General features: G+C 33.1%; 1 protein-coding gene across 5 annotated transcripts; it reads left to right on the top strand.

Annotated features, from left to right (window-relative positions):
* LOC109354749 lies at positions 1,968-19,160 on the top strand. 5 transcript variants are annotated; one of them, XM_019597451.1, is made up of 13 exons: positions 1,968-2,337; positions 2,639-2,736; positions 3,246-3,332; positions 3,411-3,540; positions 3,866-4,366; positions 4,798-4,940; positions 5,035-5,232; positions 5,306-5,396; positions 5,486-5,642; positions 5,828-5,938; positions 6,031-6,130; positions 6,525-6,609; positions 6,881-7,080. In XM_019597451.1, the coding sequence occupies exons 1-13, from the start codon at positions 2,224-2,226 to the stop codon at positions 6,926-6,928; spliced, it is 1,863 nt and encodes a 620-aa protein (XP_019452996.1). In that variant the 5' UTR covers positions 1,968-2,223; the 3' UTR covers positions 6,929-7,080. The 5 variants fall into 5 exon arrangements, with proteins under 5 accessions (XP_019452996.1, XP_019452997.1, XP_019452998.1 ...); XM_019597452.1 differs by having other exon boundaries at positions 6,525-6,610; positions 6,885-7,080; XM_019597455.1 differs by lacking the exons at positions 3,246-3,332; positions 3,411-3,540; positions 3,866-4,366; ... (6 more) ...; positions 6,525-6,609; positions 6,881-7,080 and adding exons at positions 15,200-15,286; positions 15,367-15,422; positions 15,483-15,652; ... (6 more) ...; positions 18,634-18,730; positions 18,964-19,138 and having other exon boundaries at positions 2,154-2,337.

Here is a 19,977-nt window from a genome sequence, read left to right as displayed (position 1 = left end):
ACCCATTTACATAATTATTTAAGATAACATTTATTTATGTTCTTTACTCTCATGGTTAGAAAATGTACATAAGTTCATCAACATAATAGAGAAGGTGACCATATTTTTTTTAATACTATCAGGTATTCCCTCATCCTATGAGGCGTGAATGTTATAATATTACCTACAATATCGATCGATATTCTGTTTTGTGGGGAATCAATAGAATGAAATAAGTCGTATGACTTGACATATCTTTTACTACATTTAGGTGGTGGTGCACTGACCCTTCCTCGTTTAACATTGTTCCTCGTGATACAACACATTGCTCGATAATGACATAAGATTAACATTATCACATTCATTCAAAAAACATAAATTGTGATATAAATTTAAATTGATAATTCTCACGAGTAAAATAAATTTAACTTATTTAAATGAAGTTGATCAAGTGGTATAAGGAACCGTTGGATTCTCATGTATTATACAAGGTTAAAGATTAATATTTGATTTCTAAGAATGACATTTTGGGACTATATATTGTTCTTTTATCTTATGATGTTCCTCTAGTCCTGCCTAGAGTGCATAAACACCAATTATTTTAAAGGTGTATTCATTTGTTACAAAGTATGGGGTTATGATTATATCTCATATTCTCTTTACATCATCATATACCATTCTTTTATTTCTTATCTACGATTATATAATCTCATTTGTCAATTTTGTCTTATCAATGTACCACAACTTAAAACTTGAAATGTCTGATTCGATTGCCTTTCACCAACATACTTACTCTCTTGTAGGTTCATAAAATCAATCATCATCCTAATCACCGTGTCAATTATTTTCATTGATTTACCTGTAAGAGTATCTATATTTCATGTTCAGATTCATATCCTAGACTAGTGAACTAACTTCTCTTATCGCACCCATCCAGACAAACACAAGATCCCTTTCTTCTCTTTAAGTGCATTCAAGTGGTGATGCAGTGAGCATTTCTCTTTTGACATTGTAACGGATGATGCAATGCATTGCTAGGCAACAATCCAACATCAACATTATCACATTGTTGATTTATAACATACAAATTTAACGAAATTTTACGTTGATTTTCGTCAGCCTTACACAACTCTCACCATTTAATATATATTGGTATAGCTAAAAGAAACTAATTTTATTTCAAATAAGCAATTTTTTAATACAAAAACATTAATTTCTATAAAGTAATAGCCATATAAATGAGTTGTTCAAGTGGTATAAGATACCATTGAATTTTCATGTACCACACAAAGGTCAAAGTTCATGGTTCAATTTATTCAGAAGAGATAATCATGTATCCCCCAAAGATTATTTTCTCACACAGTGAAAGTATATAAGAAAAATCTAAATGTGTTTTTCTTGTTAAGGTAATTTAAATTTCTTTTGTTATACATTTAAATTTATTTCTAATTTAGTTTTGTTTTGGACAATAAAAGATCCCAAACGACATATAAAAACTAATTTTTTTTAAAGACATATGTTATCATATTAGCTTTATGAATACTAAATTTTTATACTAACAATCATATAACACTCTATGTAGGCACTATTATTGGACAAATTTTATACAACCAATAAATTATATACTATTCATTTATATTATTTTTTGAAGAGTCAATGGTGATTAAATATGATTGATGAATAATTTAATAATAATATTAATATATAAAACTTTTATATTTTTAATATATAATATAATCACACACCTTACATAATAAAAACACTCATATATTTATTTAAATCTTCAATATTCATACCTTTCCTAAAAAAACTTAGGTAACAAATTTAAAAAGTAAGAACTTTAATATAAAAACTATTTCATAATTTATTAATCATTTATCGAGCTAAATAACAAATCGATTTTCCCAAAGTATATGAGTTGGTTTTGATTAATTGCCATCTCTACATTCATAGGTTACAGCTGTTGATTTCCTTACCCGTTTTCACAAATAAACCCTCCAAAATATTCCAAATTTGGTCACAAAATCTTAAATTTTTCTTCAAACTCCACTCAATTCCCGCCACCTCACCATTCAAGAGGGAAAAATTAAAGTTTCAAAACGAATCTCAAAATTTCACTCATTATAATTATAAGTTCTACTCTCTAATTCTAAATAGTTACTGAAAGTTCAATTTCAAAACTATATTATATAACACATTTATTGTTTTGAATTTGTGTTCTTTCTAAAATCTTCAATCTATATCATGGGATTCGAGGATCAAGCCACTGTGCAGAAATCAAAGCGAACCACTAACCCTGGAATTCGAATTATTGGAAACAGAATCTATGATTCAGCAAATGGTAAAACTTGTCATCAGGTACTAATTTTTATGAATACCCATTTTGATTTTTAATCTGAAAGAAAGAAATACAAATGTGGGTATGTGAGATAACGTGGAAATGATGTGAAAAATTGTATTTTTAGATATTAGGAACATGGGTTCATGATGTTTATGTTTTTTGTTTGTTTGGTTTTATTACTTACATGTTCTTTATGATGTTTGTTTGAAATTACTTCGGTATTTGTTTTTTTATTAGTGCAAGAAATTTATCTGTTTTCCCACTTTTGAGTTTATTTATTGATATACATCTTTGTTTGGTTGATTTTCCACATTGAAGTGCCGGCAAAAAACCACAGATTTTGCAGCTTCATGTAAGAATGAGAGAAAGGGAAAGCCTTGCCCCATCAAGTTTTGCCAGAAATGCCTCTTTAACAGGTTAGGTTCAGCTATATGAATATTTGTTTTTGTTTTTTATCTCATTTAGTTTTCAAAAGCATTATAATTTAGAAAAAATAAATTATAAGCACCGACAATGGAAGAGTTTTTTTACATTGGCAGTGCATCATACAACATTCATACTTAATTGTTACTGACTCTTAAATATAAGTAATACAAATGAATGATGAATGATTATTGCATATAAAGCTTTATAGTTTATATATATATATATATATATATATTATATAAAAATTGTGAGAACAATAAATTCAGGCCTTACAACCAATCACGGATGTTTAGCATTAACCGTTCAATTAAGATAATTTTGTGCATATACCTTTTAATCTGAACCGTTCAATCAAGATACAGTGATTCATATTAAGTGTTTTCATTTATCACAATAGCGCATTATTGTCACGTGAGTAGCACACATATATATATGTATATATAACACTCTATAGTTATGTGATTTTATGCTGAAGTTTTATTTTTGTGTGTTGAATAAGATATGGGGAGGAAGCAGAACAGGTGGATTTGTTGAGTGATTGGAAGTGTCCTAAGTGCAGAGGCAAATGCAATTGCAGCTGTTGTAGGCAAGTTTTTTTTTTTGTTTCGATTTGGTATTGCTGTTTCTAATTTGCATTGTCTGAAAGAAGAGTGATATAATGTAGGAAAAAACAAGGTCTTGTTCCTACTGGTCAACTAGTGAAGACAGCCAAGGCGTCCGGTTATAAGAGTGTGGATGAATTGCTTCACAATGCCAGCAATTTTTCTGTTTCGCCTATGGACGAAGTTACTTTGGTAATTGTTTCCATTCTCGTAGTTTATCTTATCATTGATAAATGAAGTTTACTATTTATGTGTTAGTTAATGAAGTTTGTCTTTGTCTATTCAATTCATAATGTTGATAAGTGGCCTTAAAAGTGAAACATCACTGATAGCGTATGTAGCAATGATGCTTCACTTTTAAGGCAATGTGCATCAGATACGGTTCGAAATTTTTTGGTGCGTAGTTATTGGCACATAGGTTTTACTGATTGGTGCATAGTTATTGGCACATAGGTTTTACTGATTGGTGCATATTTTTTTTAGATTTTTGTTGTTCTTATATTGTTGCTTCCTGCAGGGGCTTGAAAGTGTTCTATCTGTGGAAGCTGAGAAGGAAAATTCATTAGATGGAAATAGCAGCTTCAAAGTTGACACTCTGAAAAACCAGAAGAAATCGCCCGAGATATCTAAGAAAACGAAGAGGGAAGGGTTAGTGGAAATATCTAACGTAAATGGTGTCGATGGTGCTTGCGAAAGCAGGAGCAAGAAAAAATCTAAGATTTGCAACAAAGTTCCAGAGGAAGAATCAAAGCAAATTGCAAATGGTGGTACTGAACTTTTGCATGAAGTGCATGAAATGGAAATGAAAGAAGCTAGGGACAGTGACATTGTTGGGGAGAACGATGATCCCAAGAAGCTGGTAGCAAATTATTTTGCTGTGATTGCTGAGAAAGAAAAAATCGAGGAGGTTCCTTTGCCACCTGGAACCACGTTAGAAGATATAATGGGCATCGAGTTTGATCCCGAAGATATTGGAAGTGCTCTGCAGCTTTTAGAGTTTTGCAAAGTGTTCGGAAAGGTATGCCATTGTTTCGACTCCCTTAACAATTGTTGTCTATATGGCACTGTGGTTTTCGTGTTGAATTAATACATTTTCTATTACATCATGTTTGATTAATTGCAATCTACTATTGCCTGTAATGGTTTAGTTATTGAATATAGAATATTAGGAAATTTGTAAGCGCGATATTTATTAAGCAAATTTATTCTACTGTTTGTTAATCTTCTACAAAGCTGAAAGTATCTATTGAGCATAAAATTTGACCTTTAATTGGAGAATCTTCATTGGATACTGATTCCTTGTATTACATGAAATTGTCTAGATATAGTGTTGTTACTATTGTCAAAATTAATTCTTGCTTTTACACTAAGTGGCGCCGAACCCTTGCACTTGCTTATAATTGTTTTATAAACTGCACTCACATTTCTTCTCGTATGCATCATCATCAGGCTCTTGACGTGAAGAAAGGAGAAGCTGAAGCTGTATTACGAGAAATGGTTCGCAAGAAAAGTATGCGTCGAGCAGAAAACACCTTGGCAATCCAGTTTCATATTAAACTGTTGACTGTGATACTTACCGATTCAGGAATAAGGTATAAGCCTACCCATTTCACATTGATGTTTTGTAACTTTTTCGTCTAATATGATTGAATCAAGATTTTCTTCCGGATCGCATTTTTTTTGCAGCTCTCCATCATTAACTACCAACAATGGTAAAAATTCATGGCTGAAAGCTCTGGAGGATCTAATATCCGATGAATCTCTTGTACTAAAAGAGTTTCCATTAGACTGGATCAATGAAGGCATTAATGGATACCATAATTTAGATTTATCCAAGAAACTCATGCTACTGAATTTTCTTTGTGATGAAGCTTTGGGAACAGAGTAAGTAACTTAAGTTCAATTAGAAAATAAATGTTCAGAGAACTTTGCTTTAACATTTGTTCAATATGTCCAGGACACTAAGGAATTATATGGATGAACAAAATTTAGTATTTTCCGAAGAAACTAAAGAGGCAAAATCTAAGGTTGCTTCAGCTAAGGAAAAGGTAACGGGAACGAATCTGGCGTGTTCTTCGTATCTTGGTTAATGCTTTTATTACATTATGTTTGTAATTTTTATAAATGTTATCAATAGGTAAAATGTCTCAAGCAGAAGCTTCAAGATGAGATAGCCCAAGCTCTTCTTTCGAATGTGTCAATTTCAGAGCATGAGGCCCGTCTTTCTCAGATAAAAAGTGAAATAGCTGAAGCTCAAGCCGAGTTGCTGCTGACAAAGGGCACCGTTCCTAAAAGTATGCTATAATATTTGAGATTTTTTCTTATGTTTTAACCAAGTTTATGTCTAAAGATTTTCAATGTTAATATCTGCACTTATGACAACATTTGTTGGTATCTTAAATACTCATAGCTTAGACTAAATTGTATTTGCATAGTATATTGTTCTTCATTGCTGCCATTTTTGCTTTTAATTTTGTAGGCAAACAAATCTCCGACACCATGAGAATCGATCCCGTGTTTTTGGATTATAATGGCCAAACATTTTGGAAACTAAAATGTTATACTGCCAAATATGCTGTTTTGTTGCAAGGTAATTCTCAAAATGAATCAGCTTCATTTTTGTGAATGTAATCATTCTGATTTGGGCTCTAGCAAGTTTTTCTAATTGAAAACTATATACAGATATCAAAGTACATGATGTGGATGGTACTGCTACTGAAGAAAAGTGGTTCGTTTATGATTCGGAGATGAAGGACGAGATCGATAAGTACATCTCCTCAAGGTTAGCTCATTTTTTTTATAGTCAAAGTGAGATATTCTTCTGGTTTCAAATCTGTTATTTGATCTGAGAGTTTGCATAATAAGCTCAAGAACATAGGAGAATGTTGCAGTATACCCGACACATCGGAAGGAAATATATTTACCGAAATCTACTAATGATATAATGATCACCCTTTACATGCAGAACATATTTGAAATGTATGTAATAACCTGAATTATCAACAAGATATTAGTCTAGTAGTGTAAGGTTCCACCAGATCCCGAAAAAGATCAAAAGGTCAAGGGTTCATTCGCGAATCGTAACTTGGCCATGACCATGCATGCAGTTACTCTGCAATCATGAACAAAACTAATCAATTCCATATCTTTTTACATACACTTTGAAATGGTTGCAGGACTAAAGCACTCAAAGTCCAAAAGGTTCCTTACATACATTATAATGAAAGCAATGTGCCACAAATGTGTAGTGAGCCTTTTATGGTTAGTATTGCTACCTTATATATGTATATATAGTGTAATATCTATGCATTGATAATATAAATATTTATACAGAATCACCGCATCATTCAATATTTAAATTGCATTTCTTATATTTAAATTGTTTTTCTTAAACTATATCAGAAAAAATAATAATGCGGGTCGATCAGCACGGAGTGCCGGTCCATAATATATATAATGGAAAAGAAGTATACTAAATAATATGTTGATAAATCTCTAGACACTAATAATGTATTTTACTTTTTTGGAGCAGGAAGAAGCTAAGATAATGAAGGATTCTGCCATTGCTGGGTCTATATAAAGTTTGGCTTCAAATTTTGGGATATTAGAACTAAGATCTACAATTCTTAGGTTTTCAATGTAATCAAATTTTAGTTTTTTTCTTCTTTTTCTTTTACAGTTTGTAACAATATTTTTGCATCATATGGGATAGAATACTGCAGATACAAAAGAGAATCTGAACTCAAATATCTCAAAAGAGATTAATCAATTTAATTGTTACTATTTTTTTTAGAGAATTTATAATCTTTATGTCTATTTCATGTTTCATTTGTTGCTATTAAATTATTTTTTAATTGAAAATAACAAAGAATAATGTTGCTATTTCATGTGTCCCAAAGAATGTTTAGCTTAGTTTTCGTTTTCGATTCAACTTTAAAAATAATGTTTTTATATTGTTTTGTACGATTTGTTTTTTTTGTTAAAAAATAACAAAAGAGAAAGAGAGAAAAATGAATCATGAAATACAAATAATTTTGAAATGTTCTTTCAATTTTTTGTTTGTTTTCAAAAATCAATCTTGCAAAGATTATCTTTAAGCAGAAATTCTAGTAAATAATTAAAAATAAAATCATAGTTCAACCTAGTTTATATTTCATTATCAATAAAGTACACGAAATGTTTTTAATATTAAAATATGTTTTTAATATTAAAAAACACAAACCCACTAACATTGGATATGAAAAAACAAAATTAACATAATTATAAAATAGTAGTGAAAAATTTCAAATGAAGAGGAATAAAGCATTGGTTTAGTGGGAGTTGACACTTGTTGAGAGTAATAGTCACATTCGCCGAAAGAGATTAGTTCCGTGATTTCCGGTCACCGGTTTCTGTTTCTTCCGGGTTCAACTCCACCAGAATCCTTTTTCGTTTAGCTCCATTCCGGCATCGCTTATATTTAGTTTATTGTTTTCGTTTCTCTGCACAATTTTTTATATTCATTTTAATCTTTGCAGCTCTTATTTGATGTGATTGAGTATCATATTTATTACTATTGTTATTAACGATTTGTTAATTTCTTTAGGGATTTCATCTTATAATCAGGGTTCAGTTGGGGGAGTAGGCATTGTGATAATGTTTCTTATGTTGATCTTCTTGTTTCAAATATACAGATACTATCTTTGGGGAATACTTTAATGCTGTCCATTTCTCCTTGGATCGGAGTAAAAAAATGGGCGGCTCAATGCACGAGGCTCCGACTTAGTGGGGTCGGGGGAGAGTAGATGTATACAGCCTTATCCTGCAAGCCGAAAGTCTCTTTATAGAATCTGAACTTGTGACCTCATGGTTACTATGCAACAACCTTACTGTTGTGATTAAGTGTTTAGATATAATTTTAACATTTTGCTTCCTTCAAATTATTGGCATGGCACTCAAGATGAAGAAAGTTTAACAATGTCGTGTAAAAGAATCTTCAATTGTGTTGGGAGTTTCCCCGTCCTATTGTTCGTGTCATTCCTTCGTGGTTATTTGCATTGGTGTTTTCATGGATGCTGGTGTGAGTAAGCAGAGTTTCTATTTGTTTTTATCATGTATTTGCCATTGGACCATGTATTTTGCAGTATGCAGAGCTCAAGCCAGTCTCGTGCCTCACATATTCGGAAGCTCAAAGCTTGCAGGAGTAATGCGCTACCCTGATTCTTAAACAAGTAAGCTCGTGAAATTAAGCAAATTAAAAGCAAGATGCTTAACACTGCCTTTTTAATCCATTTCTAAGAGCAATCTAGAAATAGTAATTTAAGTAATCCATTTCTAAGAGCAATCTAGACAATAGTAACTTAAGGAAGGAGATAATGCAATGTGCATGTTTTGTTTATCTATATCAAGGGTTTAGCGTACCAATTTTGGAATTTCTTAGGTCAAAGGTATTTTTCGTGTAAATTCTAAAAGGGTCATGGTTCATGAATAGGGTAAATTGTTTAACATATATAGCCCATCCTATTTATATGCAATTATGTAGATGGATAAATTATGGATCATGTTTAGGTTAGGGAGGTTTTAACCGAGATTCAACTCGTTTATTAATTGTGCCTGTTAGGTTGGTTCATTTTTTTTACAGAAACACCAGAAACACATATAACCCAAATCTATACAGTGAATTTAGTTCATTCTAGGAAACAGTCACTTTTAAGCATTTGGGATAGAATCCCTCCATGATTTCCAAAATAATTAATTTAATTTTGTTGTTGTACTATTTCCATGGTGTTTTATTATTAAAGAAAGAATAAATAAACAGTGTTCTCATAAATTGGCATTAGATGCAATTTTTTCTCTAATTATTGATACCCCATCATTGCTAGCATATCTTAATCTGGATGGTTTTGAAAATTACTTTAACGTGTGAATTGAACACTCAATCAAAATTTTTAAGTTAGAGCCCCTTCTAGGAAGGGTTCTCTTTACATAAAGCTTAAGAACATTCAGGTTGGAAAGAACTAACACATCATGAGCATTGCTAGCAGTCTAATACTTTGTAAAAAAAAAATACCCGTGGACTATTGCTTAGTTTTTTTAGGATAACACCATTTAATCTTTTCATTAGAAGGTTCTGCTTTGCTTCTTCAAAAATGATTGCTGGACTTCTTGATGTGCCTCTGAAAATTCTGAGATTTCTTCCAATTCAGGTGTAGTACATGATTGTCACTATGCATGCATATAGTGTTTGCCTTTTGACTTTACTGTATCTGAACTCTTGTATAGCAAAGTTAATCCATCTGTCTGATCTGGATGGAAATTGTTTTGCATCCTATCCACTGCATTAACATGCCAATCAAGGTGCTGGATCGCAATTGAAGAAAGCATGATGGCAGCTTTCATTCTCACTTCTCAGTATCAAACTACATATCACATAATGGACAGGTTAGTGAACTTTTTAGCTATTGAAGCTCTCCATTCTATCCTTAGTTAATAGCCTCTGTTTGAATGCCATCCGTGTGAATCTGTTTTGGTTCCCAAATACCATACGTACTTCCCCACAGCTGCTTGGTTCCATGCTCCACAGTTCCTAAGTAGACTTATCTTAAGACTCTTAAGTTAAAACATGCTAAGTAGAATCAATTTATGTTGAATCAGACAGATCTTTGTTAAATAGATCTTGGTATACTCTAATCTATCTGAACTTAATCTGGTGAAGTCTTAACCTGAAAAAAAGTTTATTTGTGTTTGCACAAGTCAGTCCCCCTTCATTCGTAAGGCCTAATGGAGTCTGCCAATTTGCTTTCCATTCTTGCATAAGTTTAAGTCGTGCCTGTGTCATCCTCATCCTGAACATATAGCAGGGAGCAATTCATAAACCATACTTTATCCTTTTAGAGCACCTTCCTCATTTTCAAACAATGTTAGTCTCTGGAGTTAGTCCATTATTTGCATTGCAATGAGAACTCGAGCAAAACTGGTTTTTCTTTGCTTACTTTTAATTGATCTGCTAGTGTTGGTATCCCAACCAGACCAGCTAAGATTAGGAAATCCTGCCCATATTGGCACTTCAATTGCCTTTTTTTCTCATGTATTGACCAGGGTCTCACAATTATAAAGGCTTTGTATCAAAGTGATAAATTCCCATTTCCATTGCTTCATTTTAGCTACAAGGCTTGCAAATTTCATGGTAAACATGTCATTGCTCATTCAGTCATTTGTAGAATTTTTTCAATTTCCATTTTACTTCATCTCTTTGGAAAGCCTTGCATAGATGGGTATTCCCCAAGAACAATGCACACTATTGCATTTGGCTATATATTCAATTCAGTTTGAACTTCCTCACTGGTAACTTTCCCAATCTTATGGTCTCCATTTTCAACAGGTTTCACAAATTGCAACTTACCTTCTCACCATGAATCTCAAACCTATCTAGAGGCTTCCATAGATCCTAACTGACAGCAGGCTATGCAAGTCGAACTATAGGGTTTGGAGATCACCAACACATGGTAACTGGTTGATCATCCTTATGGCAATAACCTAATAGGTTTGAAAGTTAAAACTTAAAACTCATTGTGGTGGTTCTGTTTAGGGCTACAAGGTGCATTTGGTTGCAAAAGGCTTTACACTTGAATATGGCATTCATTATGAGGAGACTTTTGTTCCTATCGCTCGTGTCACTTTTCATTGTACTCTTCTTGCAATTCCTGCTACACAAAAATGGTCTATAAATAAGATGGATGTCAAGAATGCATTTGTAAACGATGATTTAATTTCAAAAGCCTACATGCGATCTCTTCTTAGTTATACTTGACCTCCCCACAAAGTATGCAATCTCCTCAAGGCTCCTTATGGTCTTAAACATGCTTCTTATTCTTGGCTTGCCAAGTTTCTTGATGCCATTGCTCGACTTGTGTTCTCTTCTAGTCCTTATGATCATGCACTCTTCCATCGCAAGACAAGTCATGGTACTATTATGCTTCTTTTATATGTTAAGGACATTGTTATTACAGGGGATGATTATGATGGTATCCATGAGCTTAATCCTTTCCACTGATAATGGGTTGTTCCTCTCACATGCTAAATATGCCTCTGATCTCATTTCCTAAGCAGGATTCACAGATTGTAATAGTGATTCCTCACCTATCGAGACCAATGTTTGCTTCACTCCACTATATGAGGCTCTTCTTGATGACTCGACGCTTTATTGACAGTTTTGATATGCCCCTAGTCTGTCAACTCACATCTTCACCTCAGACCACACATTATGTTCTTGTTCTTCGCATTTGATATATATCAAGGGTAATCTTTTTCATAGTCTTCATTTCTCAACTAACTATCCTTTGTTTCTTCGTGTTTACTTTAATGCCGATTAGGGTGGCGGTTCCACTAGTCGCCACCCTATTAATAGTTTTTGTATCTTCCCTATTTCCTCTCTCCTTGAAAACTCACTAATTTCTTGGCGTAGTAAGATACAACAACTTGTTTTCTAGCATTGAGGCAAAATATTGATCCATGGTTGATACTACCTCTGAGGTCATCTCGATTGACTAGTTTCTTGGCGATCTCGATTTTTCTCAACAATCCTTATTGATCTTTATTATGACAATGGTAGTGTATTTCAAATTGTTTACAATGAAGTTTTCATAAGCGCACCAAGCATATTGAGATTGATTGCCACATCACTTGTCAACAAGTTGTTCGAGGAACTCGTCATCTTATCTCTATTTGCGCACTTGACTAGATGACTTACTTGATCATGAAAGCTCGTCATCCTAGTCGTTTTTTGAACTTCAGTTTCCAAACTCAAGTTGTTTTTTTTATGCACTCAAATTTCGGGGATGTTGCAATATAATTTATATGCATTTTAGTCTTATTTGTTAGGGCTAGTTTTGTCTTTTCCCTTTTGCATATATATATATATGCTTGTTATCCCTTTGTAAAGATACAACACATATATATACACTTTTCATATTTTCCTCTCTTCTCTCTCTTATGCTAACAACTCTCGTCTTATCAATTCTAGATTTTCAGATCTCACTCCATTCTCTTTGGCTATCTCTTTCTAACATCACGCTTGAGCGGCTCGATGCTAGAGTTAGCTTAATCATTCAAATCCTTCACTACTTCTGAGTGGTAGATCAAGATCGAGGCTCCTTATAGATTTGAAAGGCTTGCTACATACATTCAGGTAATACCGTATAATTTATGGACTTTTCATCTAAAATTTGCTTCTTTTTTATGAATTTTCGGGGTCTCTAGATGGATCCATTGGACATGAGGAACAAGTATGGGGAAAATGGTCCCTATGATGTGGATCGGGGGTAGAGACAAGGATAAGAGTAAAACTTGGGAGCATGGAGCTGGAGTGTACTCCACATGCTTGCCCCACCCTGTTGTCATCCCTAACTGACATTGTAGAAAAGGACAAAAACTAATAAAAATTAGAAAAAGAGGTCAAAATCTTGGAAATGACATCTCTGTTTGTGGGGGTAAGGTTGTATTCATCTATCTACCCTTCCCAGACTCTATTAGGTGAAGTCTCATGTATTGGACCACCATTTTATTAAATGGAAAGTAAAATAACTTTAAATTAATTAAAATTTAAAGGTTTGCTACATAGATTCAGGTAATATTGTATAACTTACGGACTTTTTCATCTAAAATTTGCTTCTTTTTTATTAATTTTCGGGGTCTTTAGATGGATCCATTGGACATGAGGAACAAGTATGGGGGAAATGGTCCCTTTGACGTGGATCGGGGTAGAGACAAGGATAAGGGTAAAACTTGGGAGCATGGAGCTGGAGTGTACTCCACATGCCTGCCCCACCCTGTTGTCATCCCTAACTGACATTGTGGAAAAGGACAAAAACTAATAGAAAATAGAAAAAGAGTTCAAAATCTTGGAAATGACATCTCTGTCTGTGGGGGTAAGGTTGTATACATCTATCTACCCTTCCCAGACTCTATTAGGTGAAGTCTCATGTATTGGGCCACCATTTTATTAAATGGAAAGTAAAATAACTTTAAATTAATGAAAATTTAAAGGCTTGCTACATACATTCAGGTAATATCGTATAACTTATGGATTTTTTCATCTAAAATTTGCTTCTTTTTTATGAATTTTCGGGGTCTCTAGATGGATCCATTGGACATGAGGAACAAGTATGGGGGAAATGATCCCTATGACGTGGATCGGGGTAAAGACAAGGATAAGTGTAAAACTTGGGAGCATGGAGCTGGAGTGTACTCCACATGCCTACCCCACCCCGTTGTCATCCCTAACTGACATTGTGGAAAAGGACAAAAACTAATAGAAAATAGAAAAGTAGGTCAAAATCTTGGAAATGACATCTCTGTTTGTGGGGGTAAGGTTGTATATATCTATTTATTCTTCCCAGACTCTATTAGGTGAAGTCTCATGCGTTGGGTTACCATTTTATTAAATGGAAAGTAAAATAACTTTAAATTAATGAAAATTTAAATGCGTAATATAAAATATTAATTAACAAATGGAAAAGTTACAAAGAGTTGAAAACACTTCAGGGGAAAAAATATACTTTTATAGCAAAAGAATAGAAAATGGTTATTCAATTTAGGTATATAATTTTTTTAAATCACAATTCATAGGAAAGTATATAAATACATCAAGTATAGAGAAACAAATTTATTTTGGAAAAGACCCATATAGTGAAATAAATTTAAATTTATTTTTGTTGACAATTAAATTTTAAAATTTGAGTCACTCATAATGCAAACTTATTTTAGATTATAATCTAATATATTCTAATGTAATAAAAAAGTATATTCTTAATGTATTCTTTTAATAATAAATGTGCAACCAATTGAATAACTTTGAAGACATTTATTCTTGAAATGGTAAAGAGTTTATTCATCACTAAAAACTTTCTGGAAATTTTTTTATTCACAATGAACTATTCCAGTTGTTCATTTTGTACCATTTTCACAAAAAAACTATAGTGATGTACCCCCCAAAGTATTCCAAATCTAAAATATTTTCCAAACTCCTCCTAGTTCCCTCCACGGCTCCACCTCACCATTGAAAGAGGGAACAATAAGTTGCCATAAACAGCTCCATATTTCACTGTTTTAGTGTTCACTTTCTCACTGTTTGTAGTCACAAAAGTTCAATTCTAAACCAAACTTGTCTCTTGTCTTATCTCTGCTGTTTATGTTTTTCTGTTGCATAGGATATTTTATGGCTGCTTCTTCATTGTCCACCAACAACATGATATTCAATGATTCTGCAGTGGGTAAAACATGCCACCAGGTATATTGGTTTTTGAATTTTTCTTGAATACTGATTTTAATTTTTCTCTGTTTTTAGCTGAAATGGAACATCGGAATGTGGTATCTCGGGGAATGTGGCAGTGATGTTAAAAATGGAAATTTACTGGATTTGAACTTTGTTCATTTGGTTTAACATGCTAGTTTGTTCGTGCAATCTGTCTGTGTGTGATACTTGTTGATTTGGTTTTACTTACTAGTTTGTTTTTTGTTGATGCAACTTGTGTGTTTGTTGTTTTTCATTTGTGCAATTTGTGTTTTTTCCCCTTCACTTTTCAAGCTCATTTTGTTGATACCTCTTTGTTTGCTTGGTCTTCCATGTTGAAGTGCCGGCATAAAATTATATGTTTGGCAGCTTCTTGTAAGAACCTGAAAGAGAATGGGAAGGCTTGTCCCCTGAACTTTTGCCAGAGATGCATCCTTAACAGGTTAGGTTTCTCTGTAATATAAGTATTGGTTTTTGTTTTCCATTTTAAAAATTATTGTAGTTTGTGAAGAGTACAAGTGTAAAGAAATAATATGTATATGGTGTGTTTTTTGTGCTGAATATTTTCTTGCATTGAATTAGATATGAGGGGGAAGCACAAACGGTGGAGCCGTTGAGTAGATGGATCTGTCCAAAGTGCAGAGGCAAATGCAATTGCAGTTGTTGCATGTAAGTTTCTTATGATGTGATTTGGTATCATGGTTTTTATTTGCACCGCTTACGTGTCTGAAAGAAGTGTGATCATGCAGGGGAAAACAAGGCCTTAAACCTATTGGTAGAATGGCGAAGAAAGGCAAGGCATTAGGTTCTAATAGTGTGGAAGACATGGCAGTAGATTCTAAGAGTGTGGAAGACATGGCATTAGGTTCTAATAGTGTGGAAGACATGGCATTAGGTTCTAATAGTGTGGAAGACATGGCATTAGGTTCTAATAGTGTGGAAGACATGGCATTAGGTTCTAATAGTGTGGAAGACATGCTTGATAATATCAATAATGTCGCTGATTTGCCAATGGATGAAGCTACTTCAGAAAAGGTGTGCTATTTTTTCATGTTCCCATTCTTATATCTATTGTGCCGTTGGGAAATGAAGTTTACTTAATTTATGCGATGGTTAATGAAGCTTATTGCTTATATGTGATGGTGTTAGGATTTAAAATATCTTAACAGCAAACAAGAATAGAAAATAGAAAAAACGAGTAACAGTAACATTCAGTTACATTTCTCTCTCTTTCGCTTTTCCCATTCTCTTTCTTTCCGTTTTCATTCTTCTCTCCTTCATTTTCTATCTTACATGATTTAAACTGAAGTTAATCCAAGAAGGCTTCTCCCAAGGGAAACCTTTTAACTCAATACTTCAAAAACATAATATGAAAACCTAATGAAATGCTCCTATTTATAATAATCTAACACCTGCCCAATAAGATAAAGATAGTCTGAAGATAAAAATATAATGTTAACCAACACAGGTAAGGATAGACTTGAGACAGAGATAGACTACTGACTAACGGATAAAGATAAACTTGAACCAACTAACAATGTCAAATAAAACTAAACCTAAGCCCAAATGAAAAATCCTAACAGATGTTAATGAACCTTCATTTTGTGTATGGAATTCATAATGATGACAGGAGGAAATGCTTGGTAAAATAGTTGTTGTGATAAGGGTACTTTGAGCAATGCTGTTTCACTTTTAGGGCCAGCTGAATTAGATATGGTTTGATATATTTTACTTATTGGTGTGTATTGATGTTTTAGAATTTTCTATGTTCATATTTGTTCCTTCCTGCAGGAGCTTGCAGTAGTTCTGTCCGATAAAGAAAAAATTGAGAAAGTTTCTTTTCCAACTGGAACCTTGTTAACCGATATAATGGACATTGAGTTTTCTCCTGAAGATGTTGGAAGTGTTCTTCAGTTTCTAGAGTTTTGCAGAGTGTTTGGGAAGGTATGCCTTTGTGTTGACTCCATTTATCATTGTTGGCTGTATGGCAATAGTAGTGTGGTTTTGGGGTTGATTTATGGATTTTCTAGTTGCAGTTTTCTCTTGCCTGTGGTAGTTGAACAAATGAATATAGATTATTAGGAAATTATTGTATTACTGTAATAATGATGCAAAATTGGGACTATAAACTGGTTATTAAGATCATGCAATTTAAAAGTCAAATGTCAGATTTATTTTAGTTGATCATGTTCCACAGTATCTATTGGCACACTTAATTGAATTTTAATTGCAGAGTTATCAGTGGATACTCTTTCCTTGTTTTACATGAAATTGTCTAGATATAGTGGTGTTACTATTGCAGAAATTAAGTTTTGTTTTACAGTTAACAATGCTACACGCCTGCAATCATTTATATTTTGACTTATCAACTGTTTTCACATTTTCTCCTGTGTATCATTAGGTTCTTGAAGTCAAGGATGGAGAAGCTGGAGCTATTTTACGAGAAATAGTTCATAAGCAAATATTGCACCAAGGAGAAAGCTCATTAGCAATCCAGTTTCATGTCAGATTGTTGACTATGATAATGAATGATTCAGGAATAAGGTATGAGTCTTCTCCCATTTAGCATTGGCGTTTTTAGTTTTGTTTTTCTCTAGTGTACTAGGATTAAAATGTTCTCTCTGGATCACTTTTGTGCAGGTCTCTATCCCTAGATACCACCAATGGCGAAAATTCCTGGCTGAAATCTCTCCGTGATTTAATCTCTGGATCTCTGGTACTGAAAGCGTTCCCCTTAGATTGGATCCAGGAAGGCAATGATGGATATTGTAGTTTAGATGTATCCAAGAAACTTACTTTACTGAACTTCCTCTGCGAGGAAGCTCTGGGTACAGAGTAAGTGGCTTAAGTTCAATTAGAAAATAAATTTTATTGTTCTCTTCTTTTTATCTAAATCTTTCTTCCTTTGCCTTCTTAATAATAGTCTCCATTTTGTTTAAAGTGGTTGAAAACTTGTTCAATATGTCCAGGAAACTAAGGGGTTTTCTTCATGAACAAAATTTAGTATACTGTGAAGCAATAAAAGAAGCAAAGTCAAAGGTTGCTGCTGCTAAGGAAAAGGTAATGGAATATTGTATGTTCTTTCTTATTTGGGTTATCATTTCTGTTACACTGTGTTCATAATTTTTTACATGTTCAACAGGAAAAATGTCTCAAGCAGAAACTTGAAGATGAGATGTCCAAAACTGATATCTTAATTGCGTTAAGTTCGGAGCATGAGGCTCTTCTTTCTCAGATAAAAAGTGAAAAAGCTCAAGCACATGCTGAGTTTCTGGAAGCAAAGGAAACAATCCCTAAAGGTATGCTTTGATATCGAATACTTATGCTGGTTTCAACCAAGTTCATGCCTAAAGAATATGCCTAACGAAGTTATGTAAATGAAAAGACTAGAAAATGAAAAATTACTCAAAAGTTGATTTACTTCAGCTAAGTTTAATATTTGCACATATGACAACATCTGTTGGTATCTCATATAGTCTTAGCTTAGACTAATAGTTTACATTTGCATGATACATTTATCTTCATCCTTGTTATAATTTTATATGTTGTTTGTTTTCTCACAAGATAAGCATTCACTAACTCTTGTAATGATTTTAATTCACCAGACTTGTATTTCCTTATAAAAATGTGATTGTCACATTAGCCCTTATTGTTCATTACATTTTCCATATTGAGATTTGAGACTTGGTTTGGTAAATAAAAAATCCACTTAATGAGGCCAAAACAGAAAGTGTGTGACTTTCTATCTTCTAAGAATTTAATGTTTTGGCTATTCTGTTGTAATGGTTATCATTTTGGCTTTTCATTCTATAGGGAAACACAGTTCTGAAGCTATGAGAATCAATCCTGTGTTTTTGGATGATAGCGGTCCGAAATTTTGGAAATTAGAAAGTTATGCTGCCGAATGTGCACTTTTGTTGCAAGGTAATTCTCAAAATGAATAAGCTTAATTTCTTTGAATGATTTCATAATGATTTGGGTCTCTAGCAAGTTCTCTAAAAGAAAGAAACATGCAGATATCAAAGTACAAGATGATGGTACTGCTGCTGAAGAAAAATGGTTTGTTTATGATTTGGAGAAGCAGAATGAGATTGAGAAGTACATTTCCTTAAGGTGATGCTCTTTAATTACACTCAAAATGTGTTGTTTTTGTGGATTCAAATTTGGTATTTGATATTGGAGAATTTGCATGCTTTATAAGGAATATGATACAAGTAGATTTACTAGATTACCAGAGAAAGAATCAATGAATGTGGATACTAGAAAAGTTTGCATGTCTAATGATTCTTAAGTCATTGATGTTAGACACTAATACTAATTTAATGTATCTTATTTCTGTGGATCAGGAAAGTAAGAAGATAAAGATTTCTCCCAGTGCTGGTTTTATTCAATGCTTGGTTTATAATATTGGGATATGGTGGAAACAAAAACTGCAGATTTTGGGTTTCAATATAATTAGTTTTTTAATTATGTTTGTAATATGAAGTAGTGTTATAATTGTGAAACTTATGTTGAAATTGTGTATTCTCCCCTAGGAGAATTATGAATTAAATAGTGATAATACAATCTATATAATAATATTGGACAAATGTCAATTCTAAATTATCTGCCAATTCAAATCTGTTGACATCCCCTCAAATTGATGCTGGTAAGTCAACAAGCAGCAATTTGCTAATTAAGAAATTATGATGCTAATGTGTCAGAGTTTTCGTGAGAATGTCAGCAAGTTGAACAGAGGTAGAGACATGAGGCAAAATGATAATTTTATGGTCATACGCTTTTCGAATTGAGCGACAATCAACGTCTATATGCTTTGTTTTTTCATGGTATATATGATTTGCTGCAATTTGTATGGCACTTGTGTAGTCAGCATGAAGTGGAGTTGGTGTTGTTTGTAAGAAATCAAGCTCTGAAAGAAGACCATGTAAGTTACAAGTAAGTAAGTAAGTTGACCAAGATCTTTCATGTGGAAAGTTGAATGCAAAAGTTTCTTGATTGTAGAGGTAGCCTCTTGATATGATTCAGTGACCACAATATTGTCCACATAAATAAGGAGTATGACAATTCCTTTTGAGGTCTTTTGCATAAAAAGTGACACATCATACGTGCTTTATATGAAGGAAAAACCAAGTAGCTTAGGTTAAAACTTTTCAAACGATATATCGGTGCCTGTTTCAACCCATATAAAGATCTTGGTTAGGATTAAAAATTAGTTATTGTTTACATGATAGTTATGTACATATATCTTTTAAGCTTATCTATTCAAATTAGATCAAGTGGTTCATATTAAATGTTCTCATTTCACACAATAACACGTTATTCTCACGTGAGTCGCTCTATATATATATATATTACTAAAC

The sequence above is a fragment of the Lupinus angustifolius genome, chromosome LG08 (assembly GCF_001865875.1).
Source record: "Lupinus angustifolius cultivar Tanjil chromosome LG08, LupAngTanjil_v1.0, whole genome shotgun sequence".
In the NCBI taxonomy this organism is placed as follows: domain Eukaryota; kingdom Viridiplantae; phylum Streptophyta; class Magnoliopsida; order Fabales; family Fabaceae; genus Lupinus; species Lupinus angustifolius.
Note: the sequence above shows the minus strand (reverse complement) of the source record. Positions and strands in the feature narration are given on the sequence as shown.

Bases quoted from the DNA above. Each gene is read 5' to 3' on its own strand.
- LOC109354749 (XM_019597451.1), top strand. From the start codon at position 2,224: ATGGGATTCGAGGATCAAGCCACTGTGCAGAAATCAAAGCGAACCACT. The intron at 4,367-4,797 runs GTATGCCATTGT...CATCATCATCAG, and splicing joins TTTGCAAAGTGTTCGGAAAG to GCTCTTGACGTGAAGAAAGG. The intron at 5,397-5,485 runs GTAACGGGAACG...TGTTATCAATAG, and splicing joins TTGCTTCAGCTAAGGAAAAG to GTAAAATGTCTCAAGCAGAA.